The following is a 25,960-nucleotide window of genomic DNA, read 5'->3' on the forward strand; positions in this document are numbered from 1 at the left end:
GGATATCCAGGGCTACACAGAGAAGCCTGGTGTCCAAAAGCCAACCAACCAAAACAAAATCTTGTAAAACTAAGCAAACTAAAACAGCTCAACAAGAAACAAACAGGGGTTGGAGAGGTGTCTCAGTGGTTAAGAACATTGGCTGCCTCTTCCAGGGGACCTGGATTTTATTCCCAGCACCCACATGATGGCTCACAATTATCTATAAATACTGTTTCAGAGGATCTGATGCAACCAGACAACGCAAGAGGTGAATATCTGCATGCAAGCAAAATGCTCATACAGATAAAAGTGAATCTTTTTTTTTTTTTTTTTTGGTTTTTTGGATTTTGGTCTTTTGGAGACAGGGTTTCTCTGTATAGCCCTGGCTGTCCTGGAACTCACTCTGTAGACCAAGCTGACCTCGAACTCAGAAATCTGCCTGCCTCTGCCTCCCAGAGTGCTGGGATTACAGGCGTGCGCCACCACCACCCAGCGATAAAAGTGAATTTTAAAAAATAAAAACAAAATACAGAGAACACTGTGCTCTTATCCAGAGGACCTGGATTTATTTCCAAGCATCTATATAATAGTTCACAAACATCCAAATTTCTGGTTCCAGGGGATCCTTGGGCACCAGGCATATACATGGTACACATCCATTCTTGCAGGCAAAGCACCCACACATAAAAAACAATGTGTAACTCCAATACCACCACCAAGTAGGATTAGGCTGAGTTAGGTGGCCTGTCCCTATGATCCCCAGCAAGCAGGGCAGGAGGCTAAGGGTCACAAGACCAGCCCTGGCTACAAAGTGACTCTAAAGCCAACCTGGGCGACGTGGGACCCTGACTCAGAAAAACAACAGCAAACAATCAAAAGAAAACACAGATGGAACTAGGATTATCTTGTTTTGAATTGTCTCATATATTTTACTTACCAAGGAAAGATTTCTCATGAGTAGTTCGTGACAGTGATAATTTTCTTTTTTTTACTTATGTTTAGAGACAGTTCTCGAGTAGCTCAGGCTGGCCTCAGCCTTGATGAAGTAGCTCTAAGGCTGGCTTTGAACTCGTGATCCTCCTCTACCTCTCAAGTCCTGGGATTATTTCATGTGGCACCACATCTGGCTGGAAGTCACAGTTTCCTTATTCTCTCTCTCTCTCTCTCTCTCTCTCTCTCTCTCTCTCCCCTCCCTCCCTCCCTCTTCCTCCCCCTCCCCCCAGTGGGGTTGTAGGTCTTTGGGTTTTTTTTGTTTTTTGTTTTTTTTTTGTTTTTCGAGACAGGTTTTGTTTTTTGTTTTTAAGATTTATTCATTATATGTAAGTGTGCTGAAGCTGTCTTCATATATCCCAGAAGAGGGCATCAGATCTCATTATGGGTGGCTGTTGGGATCTGAACTCAGGACCTTCAGAAGAGCAGTCAGTGTTCTTAAGCACTGAGCCATCTCTCCAGCCCTGTAGGTCTATGTTAAAACACTTACTTAGCTTACTCAAGGCTCTGGCTTCGATCCCTAGTACTAAAAACATAAATTGACAAATAAAAACTAAAGTCAGCTAATAAATGCAATCTTCTTTCTTGGGATGTAGTGTTACATTTCCACGCATTGGAATTAAAATAGCTACAAAGGAGAAGCAAGCTTGTCAGCATTTGCTTGGAATGCTGGCATTGTAGAAACAGAAACAGAATAACTACATGGAGTTTGAGGTCAGCCAGCCTGTTCTCAGAGCAAATTTCAGGCCAGTAGAGCAAGGCTCTGTCTTAAAGAGGGAAGGAAGAGAGGGAGGGAAGAAGGAAGGGAGGAAGGAAGGAAGGGAGGGATGGAGGGAGGAAGGGATGGAGGGGAGGAGAGAGGAAGGGATGGAGGGGAGGAGGGGAGGAGGGACGGAGCTGTGAGTAAATATAAAGTTACAAAATGGCCCAGGCCTAGCACTTGGGGACAGAGGCAGACAGATCTCTGTGAGTTTGAGGCCAGCCTGGTCTACAGAGAGAGTTCCAGGACAGCCAGGGCCTCAAAATACCAAGGGGGGTGTAGTTACAAAATGGAAAAGTGTGGATTTCAAAAAGGCTTCTACAAGATATTTAAAGATATTATTATACTTTAAAAAAAGCTAATGGCCTTGAGTGTTAGATAAATACAAAGGAAGAAAGGGTAGTTGTAGGTCCCCAGACTGTGCCTTCAAGTTAGCAGAAGGGAGATAGGTGCGTAGGGCAGGGAATATCTGGAGATAAAGGGATCGGAACTTGTGAGGCTTCTAACCACGTTTTCCTCGACATCATCTCCCTGGCAGTCTGTTGTTAAACTTAACCCCTCACAGCAACAAACATTTCCGTCAGGATAAAGAAAAGAGGCTACTTTCATAGTTTTTCTTACCCCCAACCCCCATGCATCTGTGTGAGGTAGGTGTGTGCATCAAGCTGAGGGCGGGCGGCAATCTTTACCTCACTTATTGAGGCAAGGTCTGCCAGTCACAGCAGAGCTCAGCCTTGCAGACTCTAGCTCGCCAGCCGGGCTCGCCAGCCGGCCCCGGGGGTCCCACGTCACTTCTGGAGCCTGGAGTCACAGGTAGCTCAGAAGCCCACCTGGGATTTGTGGCATTCACAAGTGCTTGGCAAATTTCTTTACCTGATGAGCTGTCTCCCAGCTGTGTGTGCAGTGTTTGAGACGGGGCTCTCTGTAGCCCAGGCTAGCCCTGAACTGAGGGTAACCCCCTGTCCTTATCTCCTGATCCTGGGGTTCTAGGCAAGCATCACACTGCCTGGCATGGGACTGTTTTTGATTTGAGATAATTTACCTTCCCCATAGATTTTGCTCATGGTGACACTCATACATAATTCAAGCACTTGGGGAGGTCCAGGCAAGAGGGCTGTGAGTTAAGAGTAGTCTCAGCTGTGTTCTTAGGTCAAGGCCACCCGAGGCTAAAATGTGTCTCAAAAGAAAAAATAATCTTATTTCCTGCTCCACTTGTGTCTCAGGCCACATAGACTTCCACAGTTGGGCCTGATTCTGCTCTGGGGGAGGAGTCTTTAATCTCTCCTGGCTCCTAGGGCAACGGTCATAACCCTTGCCTCTCTTACCTGCTATCATGTCCTCTTCCTCTTGAGTGAGAAATGATCTGTTTGCAACAGTGCAGAAACCTCTTCTCTCCCACGGTTTGGTGTTTATATGGTCGAGGGCTTACCAGGCCAGAGATCTTTAGAGCTTCCCCCCCCCCCCCCAGTCCTCCCTCTCTCTTTCTCTCTGTCTGTCTTCCATTTTAGTCCAAACTGGTGCTTTGGTGATTATTCAACGTCTTAAGCCAGGGGTAGTGGTGCACGCCTTTGTGGGTGGTGCCATCCCTGGGCTGGGGGTCCTGGGTTCAATAAGAAAGCAGGCTGAGTAAGCCAGGAGAAGCAAGCCAGTAAACACCATCCCTCCATGGCCCCTGCATCAGCTCCTGCCCTCACTTCCTTTGATGATGAATGGTGATATGGAAGTGTAAGCTGAATAAACCCTTTCCTCTCCAACTTACTTTTTGGTTATGATGTTTCATTGCAGCAATAGAAACCCTAGTTAAGACAAATTGTTAACAGTATAGTGGGGTGCCCTGTGACAGACCTGACCTTGTCTTTGGGGAAATTGTAGAAGGACTTTGGAACTTTGGGCTAGAAAAGCCATTGAGTGTTGCGACCTCAGTGGGACGATCTGGGGGAGCTTGGAGGATAAGAATACTGGTGCGGAAGGCGGAGCCTGGCTTGTGGAGTTTCAGGGGGAAGTTTGAAGACTCTTAGTGGCACTTGCTGTTTTGAATTGAGATTCTGCCATTCTTGTCAGATGGGGCTGAAGCATCAGTTGCAATTAATAAGAGGCCAGCGCCACTAAAGTGAGACCTTTGCATGACCAGGACAATTGATGCTGCTCAGAAATTAGCTAAGAAATTAGCAGTGATTAAGAAGAGACCGGCATCACTGAGGTATTCTGGGGGGGAGTGTTTCCTTAGAGCAAAGAGAAGCTGTGTTCCAGAGGGGGCTTCAGCTGTACTTGGTAATGTGTAAGAATGATCCAGGTGGTGCTGGTTTTGAAGGCATGAAGGGGTTACTGAGAGCAGCTGATGCTTAGCACTGTGAGGCCAGGAGAGGTCATTTGGTGAAGGTGCAGCCTCAGTGGCAGTGAAAACCCCAGTACTGAAGGGGTCATACAAAGAACTCGAGGCTTGGCATCATGAAGTGAGCCTATGAGAGGCTGTTGATGAACGTGAAGCCCAGCTGTAATAGAAGACCCAGCATTTTGGAGATGCCAGGACCACAGGATGGCCCCCAAGAACATTAGCAGCTGTGGAATAGAACCTGCGAGAACCGTGGAAGACACACTGTGTGCTGCAGAGGGCAGAGCTGGAGAAGTGACCCAAGCCCTTGGAGAAGCCCAGAAGATCATGAGTGCATCCCAGACATTGGACACTAAGTTATTTATATTGTTTGAGTTTGGTTTTGCTTGGTTCAGATTATGACTACCCTGGCTCTTCCCTCTTGAAGAAGGTATTTGATTTTGACTTTTAGAGGAGCCCACAGTTGAAAAACTTTGAACTTTTAAAAGAGATTTTGGATTTTTAGAGAGATTAGATTGTTGTTGTGTTTTGTTTGAGACACAGAGTCTCTCGGTGTAGCATTGGCTATTCTGGAACTCTCTGTAGACCAGGCTGGCCTGGAGCTCACAGATATCCACCTGCCTCTGGCTCCCAAGTGCTGGGATCAAAGGTGTGTGTGTGCCACTACCACCCAGGAGACTGGATATTTTAAAGAAACTTAAATTTTAATGTGTTTGTAAAGACTGAAACTTATTTTATTTTATTATTTTTTTCAATTTATTTATTCCCTTTACATACCTATTGCTGCCCACTCTCCTAGTCCCTACCTTATGTCACCCTCCCCTTCTCCTCTGAGAGGGTGGGGACTCCCTTGGGTAACCTTTCCTCCCTTCCGGTACATCAAGTCTCTGCAGGGTTAGGCACATCCTCTTCCACTGGGCCAGACAAGGCTGTCCAGTTAGGGAAGTGTATTCCACAGACAAGCAAGAGCTTTAGGGATAGCCCCTGCACCAGTTGTTCCAGACCCACATAAAGATTGAGCTGCATCTCTGCTGCATATATGTAGGGGTCCTAGGTCCAGCCTGTGTATGTTCTTTGGTTGGTGGTTCAGTCTCAGAGAGAGCCCCCAAGGGTCCAGGTTAGTTGACTCTGTTGGTTTTCCTGTGGTGTTCCTGTCCCCTTCAGGGCCCTCAATCCTTCTCCCAACTCTTCCCGAAGAGTCTCTGAGCTCCAACCAATGTTTGGCTGTGGCCTCTGCATCTGTTTTAGTCAGCTCAGAGGACAGTTATGCTAGGCTCCTGCCAAGAATCAATAGTGTCAGGGATTGGTGCTTGCCTGTTATTTATGCTTTTATGTGAAATCTCGGGGATGAATAAGAAAGGAAGGGTCAACTTTACAAGAGGTCAGTTGTACTTGCTGGTTTAATGTGTCAACTTGACACAAACTAGAGTTGTCAGAGAGGAAGGAGCCTCGGTTGAAGAAATGCCTCCATGAGATCCAGCTGTAAGGCATTTTCTCAATTAGTGATCAAGAGGGGAGGGCCCAACCCATGGTGGGTGGAGCCATCCCTGGGATGGTGGTCCTGGGTTCTATAAGAAAGAAGGCTGACCCAGCCATGGGGAGCAAGCCAGCAAGCATCCTCCTCCATGGCCTCTGCATCAGCTCCTGCCTCCAGGTTCCTGCCCTGTTTCCTGTTCTGACTTCCTTTGGTGATGAACAGCAATGTGGAAGTGTAAGCTTTTCTCCTCAACTTGCATTTTGGTCAAGGTGTTTTGTCACAACAGTTGAAACCTAAGACAAGTGGAGGGTCACCATGGGCAAAAGGGTGTTGTTTTGTTTTAACTTGTAAGTATGAAAAAGTTTCCTAGTGTAATGCTTCATAGACAGCTGCTTGAATGTATAATCGGTAGTTGAGTCATTATTTTGTTATCCTCTGACTTATAGTGTTGCTGACTCTTGCTAATTTGGTTACTGATCCTATGTTTATTTTTAAATATTTATTTATTTATTATATGTAAGTACACTGTAGGTGTCAGATCTCTTTATGGATGGTTGTGAGCCACCATGTGGATGCTGGGATTCGAACTCATGACCTTTGGAAGAGCAGTCAGTGCTCCTACCCGCTGAGCCATCTCTCCAGCCCTGATCCTATGTTCTTAGGGAGGCTAGAGATATGGCTCAGCAGTTAAGAGCACTGGCTACTCTTCCAGAGGTCCTGAGTTCAAATCCCAGCAACCACATGGTGGTTCACAACTATCTGTAGTGGGATCCGATGCCCTCTTCTGGCATACAGGTGTACATGCAGATGAGAGCACTCAAACATGAGTTTTTTTTTTTTTTTTTTTTTTTCTGAGACAGGGTTTCTCTGTGTAGCCCTGGCTGTCCTGGAACTCACTCTGTAGACCAGGCTGGCCTCGAACTCAGAAATCCACCTGCCTCTGCCTCCCAAGTGCTGCAATTAAAGGTGTGCACCACCACCACCACCCCCCGGCTCTATCTGCTTATTTTTTATTTTATTTTATTTTATTTTATTTTATTATTTTATTTTTCTTCTACTTTCTGGGTGGTTCCCCCTAGCCTATCTTCCAGCCCTAGCATCCATATTTTTATTTTTTTTGTTATGTTTTATTTTGTTTTGTTTTCCGAGACGGGGTTTCTCTATATAGCTCTGGCTGTCCTGGAACTCACTCTGCAGACCAGGCTGGCCTCAAACTCAGAAATCCACCTGCCTCTGCCTCCCAAGTGCTGGGATTAAAGGTGTGCGCCACCACTGTCTAGCGTATCCACATTTTTGAAATCTAAAATCATATTTCTTTGAACAGGTGTTGTCCTCACCATTTCTGTGTATTCCTGTTTGTTTGGTTCTGTTGAGATAAGGTCTCACTCTAGCCCCAGTCTCAGAATTCTGGACCCCCCCCCCCCTCCCCAGCCTTTCTGCTGAGTACCAGGCTGCTGCACATTCCCTTGCTGAATTCTGCTTTTGCTTCGTAGAAGGGATTACTTTTGTTTAGACCTCTCACAACTCTTTCCTCATGTTCCCGTGTTTCCTTCCCTGTGCTCTTTTTCCTCTGAGTTCCTTTTTTGATCTTCTTTTTGCTTTGGTTTCTGACTTCATAGGATTTCTTCTAATTATGTCTCATGGTTTGGGGCTGTTTAAGTGGAAGGCATTGAAAGACCAGATGGAAGCATTCTTGGCATGGGAAATAGTGGGCTTGATTGTAAAGTAATCAGGCTGGAGCGGGAGGGAGCACTGAGGGTTGCCGTGTGCTGGGCATCTTTGTTGGGTGTGTTAGGTTTTCAGATCGAGAGAGAGAGAGAGAGAGAGAGAGAGAGAGAGAGAGAAGAGAGAGAGAGAGAAGAGAGAGAGAGAGAAGAGAGAGAGAGAGAGAGAGAGAGAGAGAGAGAGAGAGAGAGAGAGAGAGAGAGAGAGAGAACTGGAGACTTGTTCTGGGCTTGGCACTTAATCCTGTCTAGCTGTGCTTGGTGATTATGAATGCAGAATCTCTGCACTCTCCTCAGAGACTAAGCCGGTTCTAACAAGTTTAGTCTTGCCTATATTCTCAGCACCCATGAGGCTGAAACAAGAAGACTGCTACAAAGTCAAGGCCGGGCTTGGATACATAATTCCATGCTAGCCTGGGCTACAGGGTGATATAAATAATAGCTGGTCATGATGGGACACAGTTGCAATCCCATCACTTGGGAGGTGTAAAAAAAAAAGTCAGCAGTGGCTACATAGCAACTTTGAGGCCAGTTTGGCCATTACCAAGACCTTGTCTTTAAAAAAAAATCCCAAAACTAGAAATTGGAGCTGTAGAACGTTCGCCTTCTATAAGCAAGTTGTTTACTACTATAGATCAGATTTCACCTCTATCACCATCTCTCTGGTCTGGGATATATTCTTGTCTCTTTAAAATAATTTTAAGAGCTGGAGAGATGGCTCAGTGGTTGGGAGCGCTGGTTGCTCTTCCAGAAAACCTGGGTTATGTTCACGACACCCACCTGGCAGCTCACAGCTGTCTGTAGCTCCAGTTCCAGGAGAGCTGACCCCCTCACACATGCAGGCAGAACACCAATGTGCTCAAAATAAAAATAAGTTATAAAATTATTTTAATTGTGGGCACGCAGGTACCCACAGAGACCAGAGGCATCAGATCCTCCTGGAACTGGAGGTTATAGGTGGTTATAGGTTGTAAACCACTGGATGTGGGCACTGGAAACCAAAGGCACAAAGGCTCTTACTTTGTGTAAGAGCACAAAGTGTGGTGGTGTACACCTTTGATACCCTGCACTCAGGAGGTAGAGGCAGGTCAATTCCAGACCAGCCAAAGATCTGTAGTAAGACCCTGTCTCAAAAGCAGCGGTCAGTAGGCCCTCCTTGCAGCCCTTCTTTGTCTCGGATTATACTGTTTTGTGTGTGTACACACTAGAGACTGAACTCTAGTGTGTGCTAAGCAATCGCCCGCCAGTGAGCTAACCTCCAACACCCATCTCACTGTGAGCATTGTTGCTTCAAAACAGACCTGGGAACTGATAAGTTATTCTCCGCTGAGGAAATGAGCCAATTCAAGCCAGATTAAAGTATAGAAAGGCAGGTTTATTGGGAAGCTGTTCTTGGGGTCCCAAGGAAGGAGTCCAGGGAAGTCACCAGGGGGAGGGAGACATGGAGGAGGGGGGAAGAGAGAGGGAAAGAGCCTAGGGAGAGAGAGAGAAGAGGGGACCAAAATGTCTGGATTATATAGGGAGGAGCTTCTAGGGGAAGCCAAGCCCAGTCCCTGAGTGCTGGGATTAAGGAATGACCCTCTTCTCTGGCTCTCTTTATAACTAGGTTCTCCCCCTTGGTTTTAGAGTCTTATTTAAAGTTTGAAGTCACCTTTCAGAAGAGCCTGATAAAAGTAATAGGTCGCAGCCCTGTCCCTAGATCTGTTGTGTTGGGTCTCCCATGACTTAGGCTGGCCTGGTTAAGGGTGACCTTGAACTCTTTCTGCCTCTGTCCCTCAAGTGTGAATGTGCCACCATGCCTGGCTCTGTTCTTTTTCTTTTCCTGTGAGTCGTGAGCCTACGTTGCTGTTTGTTTGCTTGATCTCCACAGATTTCTAAAGGAAAATAAGAACTCCTGAGAGGGGAGGGCTCCAAGGGAGTTAGATCCACAGCCTGTGGTTTAATTAACTGTATTAATTAAATGCCCGCTAAAGTTAAGAATATATACTTTTGAAAAAAATGTATAAGATATGGAAGCATTGTCCATTCTACTGCTGGATGAATAATTGACAGCTGAGTAATTATGCAGAAATTAATCGTATTAAATTACAAAATTATTCTTTTCTTGTCTGAAAATGAAGACCTTATGGTGTCTTGGGGATGTAGCTTCACTGCTACAGCGTGTGACCCTAAGACCCATTCCCACATAGTCTATTTTTTCTTTTTTTAAAAATTTATTTATTTATTATATGTGAGTACACTGTAGCTGTCTTCAGACACTCCAGAAGAGGCATCAGATCTCATTACGGATGGTTGTGAGCCACCATGTGGTTTCTGGGATTTGAACTCAGGACCTTTCGTAAGAACAGTCAGTGCTCTTAACCACTGAGCCATCTCTCCAGCCCCTACTTCTTTTTTTAAAGAAGTATTTATCATATGTACTATATGTTATCATATGTAACACCTAGTAGGTGTTATAGTACACTGTAGCTATCTTCAGACACTCCAGAAGAGGGAGTCAGATTTCATTATAGATGGTTATGAGCCACCGTGTGGTTGCTGGGATTTGAACTCAGGACCTTCGGAAGAGCAGTCAGTGCTCTTAACTGCTGAGCCGTCTCTCCAGTGCCTCTGCCCCCAGTACTACAAAAAACTGATTATGTGATGTATGTGTGTAACACCCTTCAGCATCCAGGGGGTAGAGTTGGAAGGAACAGAAGTTCAAGGTCATTTTTGGCCACTGTCTTAGTTCAGGTTGCCATAGCTGTGATGAACCACGATGACCAAAGCAACCCAGGGAGAAGCTGGGGTCTGAGTGTCAGGATTATAGGTACAGATTACCAAGCACTCCTGCCTAAAATTCTGTTTACAGAAACAGGATCTGCAACACCGGCAAGGCTACGCTTTAACATTTATCCTACCATGTCAACCACCAGAGTCTTTCCCAGCCTTTAAGACTTGCTGAGGTTTGAAGGTTTTGATCAGAAGAAGCATTTTCCTTCCTTCATTCATGAGGGAAAAAAAAATAAGAAAAAAGTAATGAGTAGAAATGAAAGTGGATATTTTAGTATTAATAAGAAAAAAATAAGCCAGGCAGTGGTGGTGCACGCCTGTAATCCCAGAACTCTGGGAGGCAGAGGCAGGTGGATTTCTGAATTTGAGGCCAGCCTGGTCTACAGAGTGAGCTCCAGGACAGCCAGGGCCACACAGAGAAACCCTGTGTTGAAAAAAACCAAATCCAAAAAACAGAAACAAAAACAAAAACAAACAAACAAAAACCCCAACAAAAAAAAATCTTCAAAAAAGATCCTTTATCAGTTTAGACCAGCTGGCTTACTCCTGTAATCCTAGATCAGGATGCTGGAGGGTCTGGAGTCTAAAACCAGCTTGGGTTACAAGAGGTCTATATCCCAACAACAACAACAACAACAGACAGTTTACATCTCCAGGCCTCTGGATGTTCTAATGGTAAATCTTGAACCAGACAGATTCATCTCCCAAGATACCATAAAACTAAGTATCAAACCCTGGAGCCAGGAAGTGGTGGCGCACGCCTGTAATCCCAGCACTTGGGAGGCAGAGGCAGGTGGATTTCTGAGTTCGAGGCCAGCCTGGTCTACAGAGTGAGTTCCAGGACAGCCAGGGCTACACAGAGAAACCCTGTCTCAAGAAAACCAAATCTAAAAAACCAAACCAAAACAAAACAAAACAAAAAAACCAAACCCTGGGACAAATGGCTGAGGTACCTATTGAACATATTCTATTAAACCAGGTTCTCCCAGCATCCCTCAGCCCCTCCCTGTTACAGGGTCCTCCTGGCGTACAGGTCCTCTCCTTACTCTGACCTATCCAGCCCAGGGGACTGGGCTGCCTCCCTCTATATCCCAGCCATTTTGGTTACCTTCTGGGCTCCTGGCTCCTGCACCCATTCTCCCCTCTTCCCCTTCTCTTTATCTCCCTCCCTCTCCCACAGGGCAGCTCAGTCTGCTCCCGTCCACTCAGCACTCTCTGAGATGTCTCTGCCTCCGGCTATGCTCTCTCTTTATCTACAATAAACTTTCTCCTCCTGAGAAAGTACCTGAGAGTAGTCATGGGCTTTACTTGTTCTATACTTACTTTTCTCACAAACAAAAGCCTGTAGACTTTCTCTATGGGAACTTATCTGCCCCTGTGAAACCTCCAATTTGCACTGCCTAAACTGAGTGTGGGCACCTTGCTGGCTGTCGGGTCTCACATTCAGAGAGGGGAGTTGTGCTGCCTGCCTGCCTGCCTGGGTCTCTCCCTCCTCTCCCTCCCTGTTCTTCTCTTCTTCTGGTGTCTCACTCTGCCCAGGCCCCCTCAGCCTGCCCAGGATGAGAGGCCTGTGTTGCTGCTGTCTGTGCTGCTGCTGTCTGTGCTGCTGCTGTCTGTGCTGCTGCTGTCTGTGCTGCTGCTGTCTGTGCTGCTGCTGTCTGTGCTGCTGCTGTCTGTGCTGCTGCTGTCTGTGCTGCTGCTGTCTGTGCTGCTGCTTTAAAGACACTGACTGGAGCCAGGCGGTGGTGGCGCACGCCTGTGATCCCAGCACTCTGGGAGGCAGACGCAGGTGGATTTCTGAGTTCGAGGCCAGCCTGGTCTACAGAGTGAGTTCCAGGACAGCCAGGGCTACACAGAGAAACCCTGTCTCGAAAAAACCAAATCAAAAAATACATTAATTAGTTAATAAATAAATAAAGACACTGAAGCAGGGTGTCCCTCTGGGGTTAGAGAGAGAATTAAGTGTTTTGCAATCTAACAATGACAACAGGCTTCATTTAATTTGGCTTCTTTGTGAATATTGGACCAATTCCTAAACCTAGTAGGTGTTTTTAATGAATAGGACAGAACTCCTTGCCTGTTTGGTGGGGGCGGGGCACACGGATGGTACGGAAGCCTGACCCCAGGGCGGAAGCCTGACCCCAGGACCTTGCACAGCTCTCTTCAGGTAAGTTCTCTGCGACTGAACTAAATCTCCAGCCATTAAAGGGAGCGGGCAGAAGACAAGGAATGGTTTATTATTCTAAGTTTTTCACCTACTTTCTAAATATTTATTTATTTATTGAGATGGGGTCACATGTAAGCCAGGCAAGTTTGAACTTCTGATCCTCCTGCCTTTGACTCCCAAGTGTTAGGATTATAGGTGTAAATCAGCATTCCTGCTCTTTGCCTATTTTTAAATCTTATTCAAGACTGGGTTTAAGCACGTTTTAGAAATAGACTCCTTATTTTATAAATAGAGGCTTGTAGTTGGTGAAAGTCATTGACAGCTCCAGGTTAGAGGGACAGCAGGGGACAAGTATAGACTTGGGAGCCATGTGACCAAAGTCAGAATTAAGAGTCTGGGCCTTGGGTCTCCATAGCTAAAACACTTGTCATGCAAGTGTGAGGACCCAGAACCCAAATCAGCTGGGCTCTCCAGCTCTTTGCAATCCCAGGGCTCCACGCTGGCCTGGCGTGTGAGGCAGGGAACAAGAAGAGACCCCGCCTCAAGAATGGTGAGGCCCCACCCCTGAGGTTGTCCTCTGACCTGCACATACAGGAAAAGGCACTTAAGGCACATTAGTACCCATACTCAGCATGTGTGCATGCACACCTACATCCTCACAATACTCAACATCGACTGTGAATTTGAGGCTAAAGGAGGTGCCTTAGTTAGGGTTTTACTGCTGTGACCAGACACCATGACATTAAAAAAAATTATTTATTTTAGATATATGAGTACACGGCAGCTGTCTTCAGACACCCCAGAAGAGGATATCAGATCCCTTTACAGATGGTTGTGAGCCACCATGTGGTTGCTGGAAGCTGAACTCAGGACCTCTGGAAGAGCAGTCAGTGCTCTTAACCTCTGAACCATCTCTCTAGCCCCTTATAAGGACAGCATTTAATTGGGGCTGGCTCACAGGTTCAGAGGCTCAGTCCATTATCCTTAAGGTGGGAGCAGGGCAGCATCCAGGCAGGCATGGTGCAGGAGGAGCTGAGAGTTCTACATCTTCATCTGAAGGCTGCTAGTGGAAGACTGACTTCCAGACAGCTAGGATGAGGGTCTTATAGCCCACGCCCAGAGTGACACACCTACTCCAACAAGGCCACACCTACTTCAACAAGGTCACACCTACTCCCACAAGGCCACACCCATAATAGTGCTACTCCCAGAGCCACGCATATACAAACCATCACAGCAGGATTGAGGCCAGCCTGGCATGTACTGTGGGAACATCTCAAATTTTTTAAAAAAAGGCAGAGGGCCAGCGAGTGGCTCAGCCGGCGTAGGTGCTGGCAAGGCCAGGGAACCACATGTGATCCCCAGGATCTACAGTGCAGAAGGAAAGAACCAGCTCCCTAGGTCGCCCTCTGACCTCTGTCAAAAGCTAAATTAAAAGCAGAACCTAAAAGCAGAAAAAGCAATATAAGAACAGAACACAAGACCATGGGACAGCTGGATTTTTTTTTTTTACTCTGATAATTATGTATTTCATAAAATTAAAGAATAATATATGTGAGAATAGGGGTACTATGGGTTGTTGGGTTTTTTTTTATTTTTTTTTTTTTGATTTTTTGGTTTTTTGGTTTTTTCGAGACAGGGTTTCTCTGTGTAGCCCTGGCTGTCCTGGAACTCACTCTGTAGACCAGGCTGGCCTCGAACTCAGAAATCCACCTGCCTCTGCCTCCCAGAGTGCTGGGATTACAGGCGTGTGCCACCACCGCCAAGCGACCCTGTCTTGAATAACTAAGTAAATAAATAGATAAATAAATAAAAACTTAAGATGATAAAGCAGGGCTGGATGACACATGTGTGTGTATTCCTAGCCCTCGGGAGGTTGAAGCAGAAGGATCATGAGGTAGGATTTAGTATCTTAGTATTCTATCATAGGTTTTAAGTTTTAATTGTACGCATGTACCATGAAGAGGCATACAAATGCCACAGTATGCATGTGGAGATCAGAGGACAAATGCTCTCTCCACCTGCCTTTATTTGGGTTTGAACTCGGGTTGCCGGGGTGTGTAGTGAGTGTCCTTACGTGCTGGACCATCTCCCCAGCCTGATTCAGCATTTTACTTAGTTGTTCCTAAGAGAATATATTAATTATACATAAGAATTTCATTTTTACTCATTTTTACTTTTTTAAATTTATTTTTTATGTTTATGAGTATACCGTCGCTGTCTTCAGACACACCAGAAGAGGGCATCAGGTCACATAATGGATAATCATGAGCCACCATGTGATTGCTGGGAATTGAACTCAGGCCCTCTGGAAGAGCAGTCAGTGCTTTTAACCATTGAGCCATCTCTCCAGCCCTTAACTTTTTTTTTTAAGACAGTGTTTCTCTGTCTGTATGTCGTCTGTCTGCCTGGCAGTTCTGGCTGTCCGGGAACTCACTCTGCAGACCAAGCCAGCATTGAACTCAGCAATCCGCCAACCTCTGCGTCCCGAGTTCTGGCCCCTGGCTCTGTGACATTTTGTACCTGGCTCTGTGACATTTTGTACATCTGTGTGATGTACTTCCATCCCACACACCGTCTGTCACCGCCAGTCCCTCCCCTCTCAGCTGTCCCCCTTTCTAATTTTGTGTGTCCCACTGAGCTTCACCAGGGTCATTGACAAGAGTGTGGGTGGGGAGTTTGTCTACAGAAGCATGTGCACTTTACCCGTGGGTATCCTACTGAAGAAAACATCTACACTAGCCGCCAACATTTACCCTCTTCTGAACTCTGTTCTTGTCCTTTCAAGGGAAAACGTAGATGTCTTCTCCAAGCCTCTCCCAGGGACTGCTTGTTGCTTCATGTGCTTTCAGCCACTTTGCTTGGATCCTCACTAGCACAGACTTTTCTTTCTTTCTTTCATCTGTTTTTATTTCATATGCATTGATGTTTTGCCTGCATGCGTGTCTGCGTGAGGGTGTCGGTTCCCCTGGAACTGGAGTTACAGACCGTTGTCAGTTGCCATGTGGGTGCTGGGAATTGAACTCGGGTCCTCTAGAAGAGCAATCAGTGCTCTTAACCACAGAGCCATCTCTCCAACCCCGTCACACACTTCTCATTCTGATGGTTTTCTAGATTGTGAGCTCCAGCTTGAAAACACCTTGTGGGAGAGTATGTCAGTACATTATGGGCAGACATAGTTGGGCACTTGGCCAGTGAGGCTGACCCAGGAGGAGTCTGAGGTCACCCTGAGATAGCTCACACGGGCTAATATGAGCAGTACGGACTACAAAGACACTCAAACAAGCAGAGATGCCCTCAAGAGGCTCAGGCCAACCCATCTGCCTGGAAAAGACACTCCCCAACGCACTGAGCTGTGTGCCTCAAGTGTCCAGCTTCTGGAAGGCTCTGCTGGGGCGATGTCTGTCCCTGAGTCATTTCTGCTTCCCTAAGTAGCCGCTCACACTTCTGCTGCCTGCAACCCCAATAAACCCACTGGTTTACCAAGTCAGATTTTGAGAGTTGAAGACTTGCCTGGGCAACATGTCTCATGCTTCAAGATAAAAAGTAAAAAGGACTGAAGATTGGGGCTGGAGAGATGGCTCAGCGGATACGAACACTGATTGCTCTTTCAAAGGTACTGAGTTCAATTCCCAGCAACCACATGGTGGCTCACAACCATCCATAATGATATCTCATGCCCTCTTCTTGTGTGTCTGAAAACAGCTACCATGTACTTACATATAATAAATCTTAAAAAAAAAGACTGAAGATGTAGCCCTTGCTTAACATACAGTCAAGGTCTGCATTCAGTTCCCAGCACCACATAAATTAAAAGGCATTGTGAGATATCCAACCCTACTTATTTATTTATTTATTTATTTATTTATTTATTTATTTATTTATTTATTTATTTGGTTTTTTGAGACAGGGTTTCTCTGTGTAGCCCTGGCTGTCCTGGAACTCACTCTGTAGACCAGGCTGGCCTCGAACTCAGAAATCCTCCTGCCTCTACCTCCCGAGTGCTGGGATTACAGGTGTGCGCCATCACTGCCCGGCCATCCCACCCATTCTATTAATGATTCCTTACAGGATTAGTCAGTACTTATATGGAGTGGGTACTTTAAGAGTTCACTGAATGGCTGAAATATCCCAGAGGGTCTCATGAGCAACTAGTGGAGAATCCATTACTGCACAGAGAATGTGGACCCTCCCTTATTTGGAAGTATTATGACTGGAACCCAAGCCAAAAAAAAAAAAAAAAATTCTTCATTTATGTTATACAACCTAGAGGCCACTAGCTTCAGGACATATTGTATGGGTCATTCATATGCAGGTTGCCGTCATAATTATAAAGTCAGATCACTGGGTGAATGTGTGAGACTGCAGGTTCTAAGAATGTGATAAACGTATATCCTGTAAGTTGATTTCTCTCATCTTCACAAATACCTATGCCTCCTGTGCACCGGACTGGTGGCTTCACATCTGGGAAGGCTGTTCTCTTGCCCTAGCGGTTAGTAATGAAGTGACGGGCTCCAGGTCGAGGATGAATTTGGTGGCAGATGAGTGGCTTCCTGAACTTTGAATTGTAGCCCGGGTGTGGTTGCACACATAAGCAACCTCAGCCCTGAGGAAACGAAGCCAGAGGAATTTAACACTAGCCTGGGATCTATGGGATCCTATCTCAAACAGGAAACAGCACAAAGGATTTTTGAGTCATAGCGGGTTAGTTTGGGGCGTCGAGCAAACCAAAGCCCCTTGGTGTTCTTCCGTCTTCCACTACAAGCACTGAGTTTCCCAGGCGCTCACACATGCAGTCTCCTGTTCTCTTACCCACCAGGTGAACATACTTGGTTTGTGTCGCCCTTTTCTCTTTTTTTGAAAAGATTTATAGCCAGGTGATGGTGCACACCTTTAATCCCAGCACTTGGGAGGCAGAGGCAGGTGAATTTCTGAGTTCGAGGCCAGCCTAGTCTACAGAGTGAGGTCCAGGAGAGCAATTTCTCTCTGTCTCTGTCTCTGTCTGTCTCTGTCTCTGTCTCTCTCTCTCTCTCTCTCTCTTTCTCTCTCATCAGTGTTTTCTCTCTTGGACTCTTTTACCATTTGCTCTTTACTGTGTAGCCTTGACCGGCCTGGAGCTCCAGGCTGTCCTGAGACTCAGAGATCCTCCTGCCTCTGCCTCCAAAGTACTGGTATTAAAGGCATGTGACACGACCCCTGGGGTTTGTTTGTTTTGTTTTGCTTTGTTTCCTTTGTTTATTTGTTTGTTTGAGATGGGGTCTCTCCCTGAACCTAGAGCCTGGGCCTGGGTTTGGCTAGGCTGGCTGTGTCTATCTTTCTAGTGCTGGAATTACAGATGTGCGTCACCCAGCTTTCTGCATGGTTGCTAAGGGTCTGAGCTCAGGTCCTCCTGCGTAGAAGACTCGCCCTTTATAACCCTGCCATCTCCCCAGCCCCAACATTTCTTGTTATTGTCCAAGTTTGCAACAATGTTCAACTTTCTACAAGTATTATGTGGGACTCTTTTCTGTTACTGCTTGAATATTTTTGTGTTTAAATTATTTCTATCCTGGACTGGAGAGACCACTCAGCAGTTAAGAGCACTGACTGCTCTTCCAAAGGTCTTGAGTTCAAATCCTAGCAACCACATGGTGGCTCACAACCATCCGTAATGAGGTCTGACACCTGGTATGTCTGAAGACAGCTACAGTGTACTTATATATAATAATAAATAAATCTTTAAAAAATTATTTTTATCCTTTATGATCTCATAAGTTCTAGACTTGAGAGGCAGACATTAAATTAATCATGTTCTGCAAACCTATTTATGATTACAAACATCTCGCTATAATACAGAGTACTCTTCTCCCAAACAGGTTTATTTCATTCTTCTTATTCCTGGTTGATAGGTAAGATACCTGTGTATTCTATTCTTTTATAGTAGAGGAATTCTTATGGTTTTTAAAATTATTTAATTTTGTTTGTTTTCAAACCAGGGTTTCTCTGTGTGCCCTTGGCTTTCCTGGAACTCTCTCTGTAGACCAGGCTGGCTTCGAACTCACAGAAATCCACTTCCCTTTGCCTTACAAGGGCTGGGATTAGAGCTGGGATTAAAGGCACCACCACTGCCCTGCTTGTATAGTATATTTTATATATTTATTGTGTGCATTTGTGCATGCAAGTGTGTGCACATGTGTGCGTGTGTCGGCACGCACAGTGACATGTGGTGGTCAGAGGACAACTTCTAGGAATCTGTTCTTTTTCTTCTTTTTTTTAAAAATATTCATTTATTTATTTCATGTATATGAGCACACTGTCGCTGACACCAGAAGAGGGCATCAGATGCCATTACAGATGGTTGTGAGTCACCATATGGTTGCTGGGATTTGAACTCAGGACCTCTGGAAGAGCAGTCGGTGCTCTTAACCTCTGAGCCATCTCTCCAGCCCAGGAGTCTGATCTTTACCTCCATGTGCACCAAACTCTGCTTATTACATTTGGTAATAACCACTTTATGCACTGAACCAGTGAGATGGACTATCTTTTTTTTTGTTTTTTAAAGAATTATTTATTTATTTTGTGTATATGAGTACACTGTAGCTGTCTTCAGACACACCAGAAGAGAGCACAGGATCCCATTACAGATGGTTGTGAGCCACCATGTGGTTGCTGGGAATTGAACTCAGGACCTTTGAAAGAGCAGTCGGTGCTCTTAATCACTGAGCCATCTCTCCAGCCCGAGATGGACTATCTTAATATCCTTTTTAACTGTTTATTCCCCTTCAAGTTCATTGCTGTTAATGTTTTGTGTCTATTTCCAGGGAGTCTTCCTCAGTTTCCCCCATAAACACACAATCTTTCTGACCTTCTGATCTTCGTGTATCCTTGCAGCTATATGTGGCTCAGCAGATGGCACCCCCGAGTCCAAGGAACAGCACTCCTAACAGTGGGGGTGGCGGCGGCGGAGGCGGGAATGGCGGGAGCGACCAGCTGAGCAAAACCAACCTGTATATCCGAGGACTGCAGCCAGGCACCACTGACCAGGACCTTGTCAAGCTCTGCCAGCCGTGAGTTGCAGCCCCAGTGCAGAGGCTTCCAGGGATAACACAGATTCCCAGTCGCTGGCTTCTTGCCACAGGCTCTTAGCGTGAATTGCAATAGCATTACGCTTCTACCCCACAACCTGGTATCTCGGCACATACCAGGACACTCACATGCTGCATTTTTGGGTTTTATTGTTTTGAGACAGTGTCTCATGGATCCTAGGCTGGTTTCAAACTAGGTCATCATAAGGGAGAAGGGGTTTCTTTGGGCTCAGAGCGTGACCTACAGTCTGGTAGGCTGAGGAGTTCAGGCGAAGGAGCTTGAGGCAGCTGGTCCCATAAAATCCTGAAAGGGAAATGGCTGCTTGAGGCAGTTTAGCTCCCAGTACAGGACTTCAGTACCACAGAGGTTAAGGTCCTCAAAGGCATGCTAGGTGCCTGTCTCCTGGTGACCTCAGATTCTGTCAAATTGACAATAAACACTGACGCTTACACAGTTGAAATATCCACTTAATCTCCATGGGGTGAATGGATTTTTTTGTTTGTTTTGTTTTTTTGTTTTTCGAGACAGGGTTTCTCTGTGTAGCCCTGGAACTTACTCTGTAGACCAGGCTGGCCTCGAACTCAAAGATCCTGCCTCTGCCTCCCAAGTGCTGGGATTACAGGCATGCGCCACCACACCCAGCAGGATTTTTTTTTTAAACAGGGTATCATGTAGTCTAAGTTGGACTTGAACTCCTTATCCTCCTGTGTCTACCTCTGGGGTTAAAGGCATTTCCCAGCAGACCTGGTATACCAGCTTTTTATTTTACTTACTTACTTTAATTTTTATCCATCTTTACAATTATGTATGTTTATGTGCTTGTGTGAGTTTATGTGTACCAGATGTATCTGAAGTCAGAAGGCATCAGATGCTCTGGAACTAGAGTTACAAGCAGGTGTGAGCCACTTAATGTGGATGCTGGGAGTCGAACCCAGGTCATCTGGAAGAGCAGCCAGGGAGTTCTCTTTACTGCTGAGCCATCTCTCCATCTGTTCTTGTTTGTTTAGAGAGTCGCCCATTCTGTTGTTGAAAGTATTTGCCTTGTTACCAGATTATGGTTATTATGAATGCAAATTGTATGCTGGAAACTTACCCCTTGGCGTGCGTGCGTGCCTGTGTAAAAAATCAATCAAACAGCGGGGCTATAGTGGCGCACAACTTTAATCCCAGCACTTGGGAAGCAGAGAAGACAGGTGGATCTCTGAGTTCCAGGCCAGCCTGGTCTACAGATGGAGTTCCTGAGCAGCCAGGGCTACACAGAGGAACCCAATCTTAGAAATAAAATAAAGGAAGAAACAAATCAGTCAAACAAAATGTCGAAGTCCAGGAAGAAGGAATGGGTTAGCTGGAGCCTGATGGAGGGGAAGAGGGACCCAGCCTCTCTAAGAAGGGCAGGCCTCTCCTGCCCGGAAGGACTTCCTGCCAGTGTCCCAGGGATCTCTTCCTGGGTTGCAGGACTACAAACTCTGGTGGGCCGGAAGGAGAGGTGTGGCCTGGGACTGGAACTTCTGGTTCTCTCGAAGGGGCTCCTTCTGTGGAGGAGGAAGCAGCACAGACCCAGCTGTTGCCAGCTGCAGTGGAAACTCTAGCTCAGTCGGGCTGCTGGGCCACAGCAGGCTCCACCCCGGGGCCTTGATGGGGAGAGCAGCCTGAGTGTCCTCTGGCCGGCAGTCATCCCTTAGGACTCCTTGCCTCAAAAGACCCAAGGACCACTGGTCCCCACCTCCTTTCTTCCTCAACCTTCAGGGCATCCCCTAGTTTATTTTGTCTAATCTTTTGGGTCCTAGAAGCTGCACTGAAAAAGCTGGAGGGTGGGAGTAGGGAGAAAAACGAACTAATCAGGCATCCATGTTCTTTAGGAATAAGAGGATAGATTTTTTTTAATGCTTGTTTGGCATTTGAGTATTAATCTCAAATTTAGTTTCTGCCAACTGTTTCTCTTCAGCCCTTGAATTTCTGACTTTGTTCATGGCTGCTGTTCTGTCACTGACATTTTCACACTTCTGGAATACAATGTAGCAGCTTTTTCCTAGTAGGATGCTTCTGACTGAACCCAAGATCTGCACTACTTCGTGACTACAGAGCTGCCAGCTGTTCAGGCCCCTGCTGCTAACAGGGTTTTCCAAAAAGCTGGAAAACACAAATCTCATAAAGTACAGAGTGAAAACATGTCACAGACTAATTTAACTCATTCATAAAGGTGACGAGATGGAAAAACCAGGTCAAAGAGCACTCACTAGGAGTTGTTTCTTGGCACTCTAATGTTGGGATAAGGTTGCCGCGGTGAGGCTGGGACATAGGAGATCACAGGACTTGTCGGAGATCAGTCATACTACAAAGTAGCAGAGTTATTAGGATTTGAGCCAAAGACGTTTGGATCAAGCTGGCCTCAGGGATCAGGAGAGTCTTGGGAGTAGGGGATCATGGGAACCATGTTTATTATTGTTGTTGTTATTTTTCAAAGATTTATTTATTTATATGAGTACACTGTAGCTGTCTTCAGACGCACCAGAAGAGGGCACTGGATCCCATTACAGATGGTTGTGAGCCACTATGTGGTTGCTGAGAATTAGGACAGAAGAGCAGTCAGTGCTCTTAACCACTGAACCATCTGTAGCCCCTCATTATCTTAAATGTGTATCGATGTTTTGTCAGCATGTATGTCTGGTGCACTGTGTGCATGCATGCATGGTGCCCACAGACAGTTATGAGCCACCATGTGGATACTGAAAATCAAACCCAGGTCCCAGTGTTCTTACCTGCTGAGTCATCTCTTTGGAGTTATTTTTATTATTTTCAATAGGATAAATGGTGTTTGTCTAAAAGAAAAGAGGAATCAAGAATTATTTTTACTAGGTGGGTGGTGGTGGTGCTGGTGGTGGTGGTGACGCATGCCTTTAGTCCCAGCAGAGGCAGCTGTATCTCTGGGAGTTTGAGGCTATCCTGGCCTACAAAGTGAGTTTCAGGACAGCTAGGAAAACCCTGTCTTGAAAAACTGAAGGAAAAAGAAAAGGAAAGGAAGGAAGAAGAAAGGGTTATTTCTGTTCCTCAAGGAATCCCAACAGAGCTCAGCCTTTGGGCACATGCTTTGTGTGGGCGTGGCCAAGTCTTTTTCCCCCAGAAGTATCTTTTCTTTTAGATTTATTTATTTATTATATGTGAGCACACTGTAGCTGTCTTCAGACACTCCAGAAGAGGGCATCAGATCTCATTACAAATGGTTGTGAGCCACCATGTGGTTGCTGGGATTTGAACTCATTACCTCCGGAAGAGCAGTCTTAACTGCTTAACTCTTAACCGCTGAGCCATCTCTCCACCCCCTCCCCCGGTGAACAAATGTGCTGGTGTTGTAAGAGCTGTGGCCACTCTGTCAGGTGGTACCTCTGTGGGCTTAGAGTTATATTAAGGACACTGTGACAGCTGACCTTATTGATGAAGGGAGACCGAAAGTGCCACAATGACTTTTCCCTTTGTGAGGACAGCATCCCCGACAAACAGCAGTTTCAGAGAAGAAGGGTCTGTGTTAGCTACCGTTTGCAGGGACAAGACCATCATGGCTGGTAGGATCTGTGGCAGGAGCTGGATGCACTGATGTCAGCAAAGGAAAGGGCACAGGGAGGGCTGGGCTGTAAAATCCCAGTAACCTGTTCCCTCCATGAGGCTCTACCCCTTAAAACGATGTCAGCAGCTGGGGACCAGTCCTCAGCCACAGGACCTATGGAGACATTTCCAATCACAACCACACCAGCCCCTGAGATTACTAAAGAACACATATGGGTTCGCTAGGGTCGATAAAAGGAAGCAGGGAAATCCTCCGTGAATATAGGCCGGAAGAGAGGGGGAAATAGCTGTTTATATTCTCCCTCCCTCTCTCCCTCTCTCCTTCCCTCCCTCCCTTCCCCCTCCCTCCCCCCTCCCTCCCTCCCCCCCTCCCCTCCCCCCTCCCTCCCTCCTCTCTCCCCTCCCCCCTCCCTCCCCCCCTCCCTCCCTCCCCCCTCCCTCCCCCCTCCCTCCCCCCTCCCTCCCTCCTCCCTCCCTCCCTCCCCCTTTCCCTCCCCCTCCCTCCCCCTCCCTCCCTCCCCCCCTCCCTCCCCCCTCCCTCCCTCCTCCCTCCCTCCCCCTTTCCCTCCCCCTTTCCCTCCCCCGTCCCTCCCTTCCCTATGCTGGGAGCTGTACTTCATCCTCTCCGCCATGCTGGACTGAAACCATGAACTGAAACTATGAGCCATAATGAAAAGTGTTTATTTGAGGCAGGGATAAAAGATTTACACAGTAGTTTTTTGTTTTGTTTTGTTTGTTTGTTTGGTTTTTGGTTTTTTTCAAGGTAGGGTTTCTCTGTATAGCCCTGGCTGTCCTGGAACTCACTCTGTAGACCAGGCTGGCCTCGAACTCAGAAATCCACCTGCCTCTGCCTCTGCTGGGATTAAAGGTGTGCGCCACCACTGCCTGGCTGTTTGGTTTTTTTAGACAAAGCTATATAGACCTTATTTTTCTAGAACTCATTCTAAAGACCAGGCTATCCTCTAACTCACAGAGATCTACGCCTCTGCTCTTGAACGCTGGGATCAAAGGCGCCCAACACTACTGCACAAGTAGCATTTTAAATTGACTTAGTTTTGGGTTTTTACTTTGTTTCCATATGATGAGTAGAAACTCAAGAAAGGGCTTGGAGTATTCTAAATGTCTTACTCTTTGTCCTGGCTGTCCTGGAACTCACTCTGTAGACCAGGTTTGCCTCTGAGTCACACAGATTCTGCCTCTGCCTTTGCCTCTGCCTCCTGAGTGCTGGGTTCAAAGGTGTGTGCCGCCACACAGGGCTCTTCTCCGTGCAGCGCATAATCCCTGTGCCCTAGCACATCCTCACCTTGTTCTCCTTTCCCTCAGGTATGGCAAGATTGTCTCCACTAAGGCCATCTTGGACAAGACCACAAACAAGTGCAAAGGTGAGAGTGAGACCAGCTGCTCTCTGTGGCCCTGGCTCCTGCTGGGAACTGGGAGGTTTGGGGCCTTAAAGACCAACAGATATTCAGACACATTGGTAAGCAGAGAACAAGAGCTGAAAATGCCGTGGGGTCCGTGCTGGCAGAGGGCCGCGTGGCCTGTGTTCCCGTGAGTGGCGTGAGTGCGCTCAGCTCCCCCTGGGTCAACGGTCTTCCTGGGTGGGAAGGTGCAGGGAGCAGTTTCTCATTGTCTATGTAAACACCTTTTCACGGAGTTGGGAGAACAGCGGAGTAGGTGTTGTTTTCCAATGCCGAATAGTTGTGGAGAGGTTTGAACATTTCTGAGGACGGGTAGCTTCCATCTGGCACCTGCTTGCTCTGCTGTCTTACTCCGTCCGAGCATTCCTGGGGGCTGTCTGGAGACGACATGGAGGGTCTTTAGACGTGCATGGAATCTAGGCTTTAGCACCTCAGGTCTGAAGCTCGAGGTTCTTGATGAGAAGAAAGGCAGAATACCACAAGGTATTCTCATTCCCACGGGCATTCTTAGCCACAGAGTACGCCTGAGCTCTGGTGAGGGCTCGCATGGGCAGTCCCCTGAAAACTCTCAATCCCTCTCTTTCCCTCACTCTATGATTTCTATGATCCATCACGCCTCTGTCTCCTGAGAAGCCTGGGCCTCCCACCTCTCCCACCTCTCCTACCTCCCACCTCCCACCTCCCACCTCCCACCTCTCCTACCTCTCCCACCTCCCACCTCCCACCTCCCACCTCCCACCTCTCCCACCTCCCACCTCCCACCTCCCACCTCCCACCTCTCCCACCTCCCACCTCTCCCACCTCCCACCTCCCACCTCCCACCTCCCACCTCCCACCTCCCACCTCCCGTGATGCTGTTTCCATTCCAGGCTATGGCTTTGTGGACTTTGACAGTCCATCCTCAGCACAGAAGGCTGTAACTGCACTGAAGGCCAGCGGTGTGCAGGCACAAATGGCAAAGGTAGGGGAGTGCCCACCCCTCCACCACCCCTCTGCCTCTCCAGGGGTTAGAGTCAGCACCAAAGAGTGCCAGAGTGCTTAGGGAAGTGAAATTGATGAGCAAGGATTGATGCGCAAAAGAGTGTGTGTGTGTGTGTGTGTGTGGTGTATGCATGTGTGTGTTTGTGTGTATGTGGTATTTGTGTGTGTGTGTGATGTGTGTGTGTGTGGTGTATGCATGTGTGTGTTTGTGTGTGTATGTAGTATTTGTGTGTGTGTGATGTGTGTGTGTGGTGTGTGCATGTGTGTGCGTGTGTTATATGGTGTTTGTGTATGTGTGCATGTGTGTGTTCGTGCATGTATATGTGTGGTATGCATGTGTGTGCATGTGTGTGATGTGTCTGTGTGCGTGCATGTGTGTGTATATGTGGTATTTGTGTGTGTGTAATGTGTGTGTGTGGTGTGTACTTGTGTATATATAGTGTTTGTGTGTGTGTGCATGTATATGTGTGGTATGTATGTGTGTGCATATGTGTGTGTGAGTGCACACGCGTGTGTGTGCATGTGTGTGGTATGTATGTTGGGTGTGTGCACGCACGAGTGTGTGTGTCCATGTATATGGTGTGGGTGTGTATGTTGTGTGTGTGCATGCACGAGTGTGTGTGTGTGTCCATGTATATGGTGTGTGTGTGTGTGTGTGTGTGTATGTGCACGTGCAGGTGTGTGTTGATGTGCACTCGCAGTGTGGAGCCACCTGATATAACTGGACTTGG

General features: G+C 46.8%; 1 protein-coding gene and 1 long non-coding RNA gene across 6 annotated transcripts in view; both read left to right on the plus strand.

The window, feature by feature from the left end:
• LOC127670470 (uncharacterized) overlaps window positions 1-25,960 on the plus strand; it is a 215,795-nt gene that overhangs the window by 175,712 nt on the left and 14,123 nt on the right. The window lies entirely within an intron of this gene.
• The window catches only part of Rbms2 (RNA binding motif single stranded interacting protein 2), a 49,548-nt gene that overhangs the window by 9,465 nt on the left and 14,123 nt on the right, over window positions 1-25,960 (plus strand). For all 5 annotated transcript variants that reach the window (XM_052164934.1, XM_052164932.1, XM_052164933.1 and 2 more), the window contains 3 exons: window positions 19,075-19,250; window positions 24,154-24,212; window positions 25,118-25,209. In XM_052164934.1, coding sequence (XP_052020894.1) covers window positions 19,075-19,250; window positions 24,154-24,212; window positions 25,118-25,209 — 327 coding nt within the window. The remainder of the gene's footprint in view (window positions 1-19,074; window positions 19,251-24,153; window positions 24,213-25,117; window positions 25,210-25,960) is intronic.

Source organism: Apodemus sylvaticus, chromosome 20 (genome assembly GCF_947179515.1).
Source record: "Apodemus sylvaticus chromosome 20, mApoSyl1.1, whole genome shotgun sequence".
Classification (NCBI taxonomy): Eukaryota; Metazoa; Chordata; class Mammalia; order Rodentia; family Muridae; genus Apodemus; species Apodemus sylvaticus.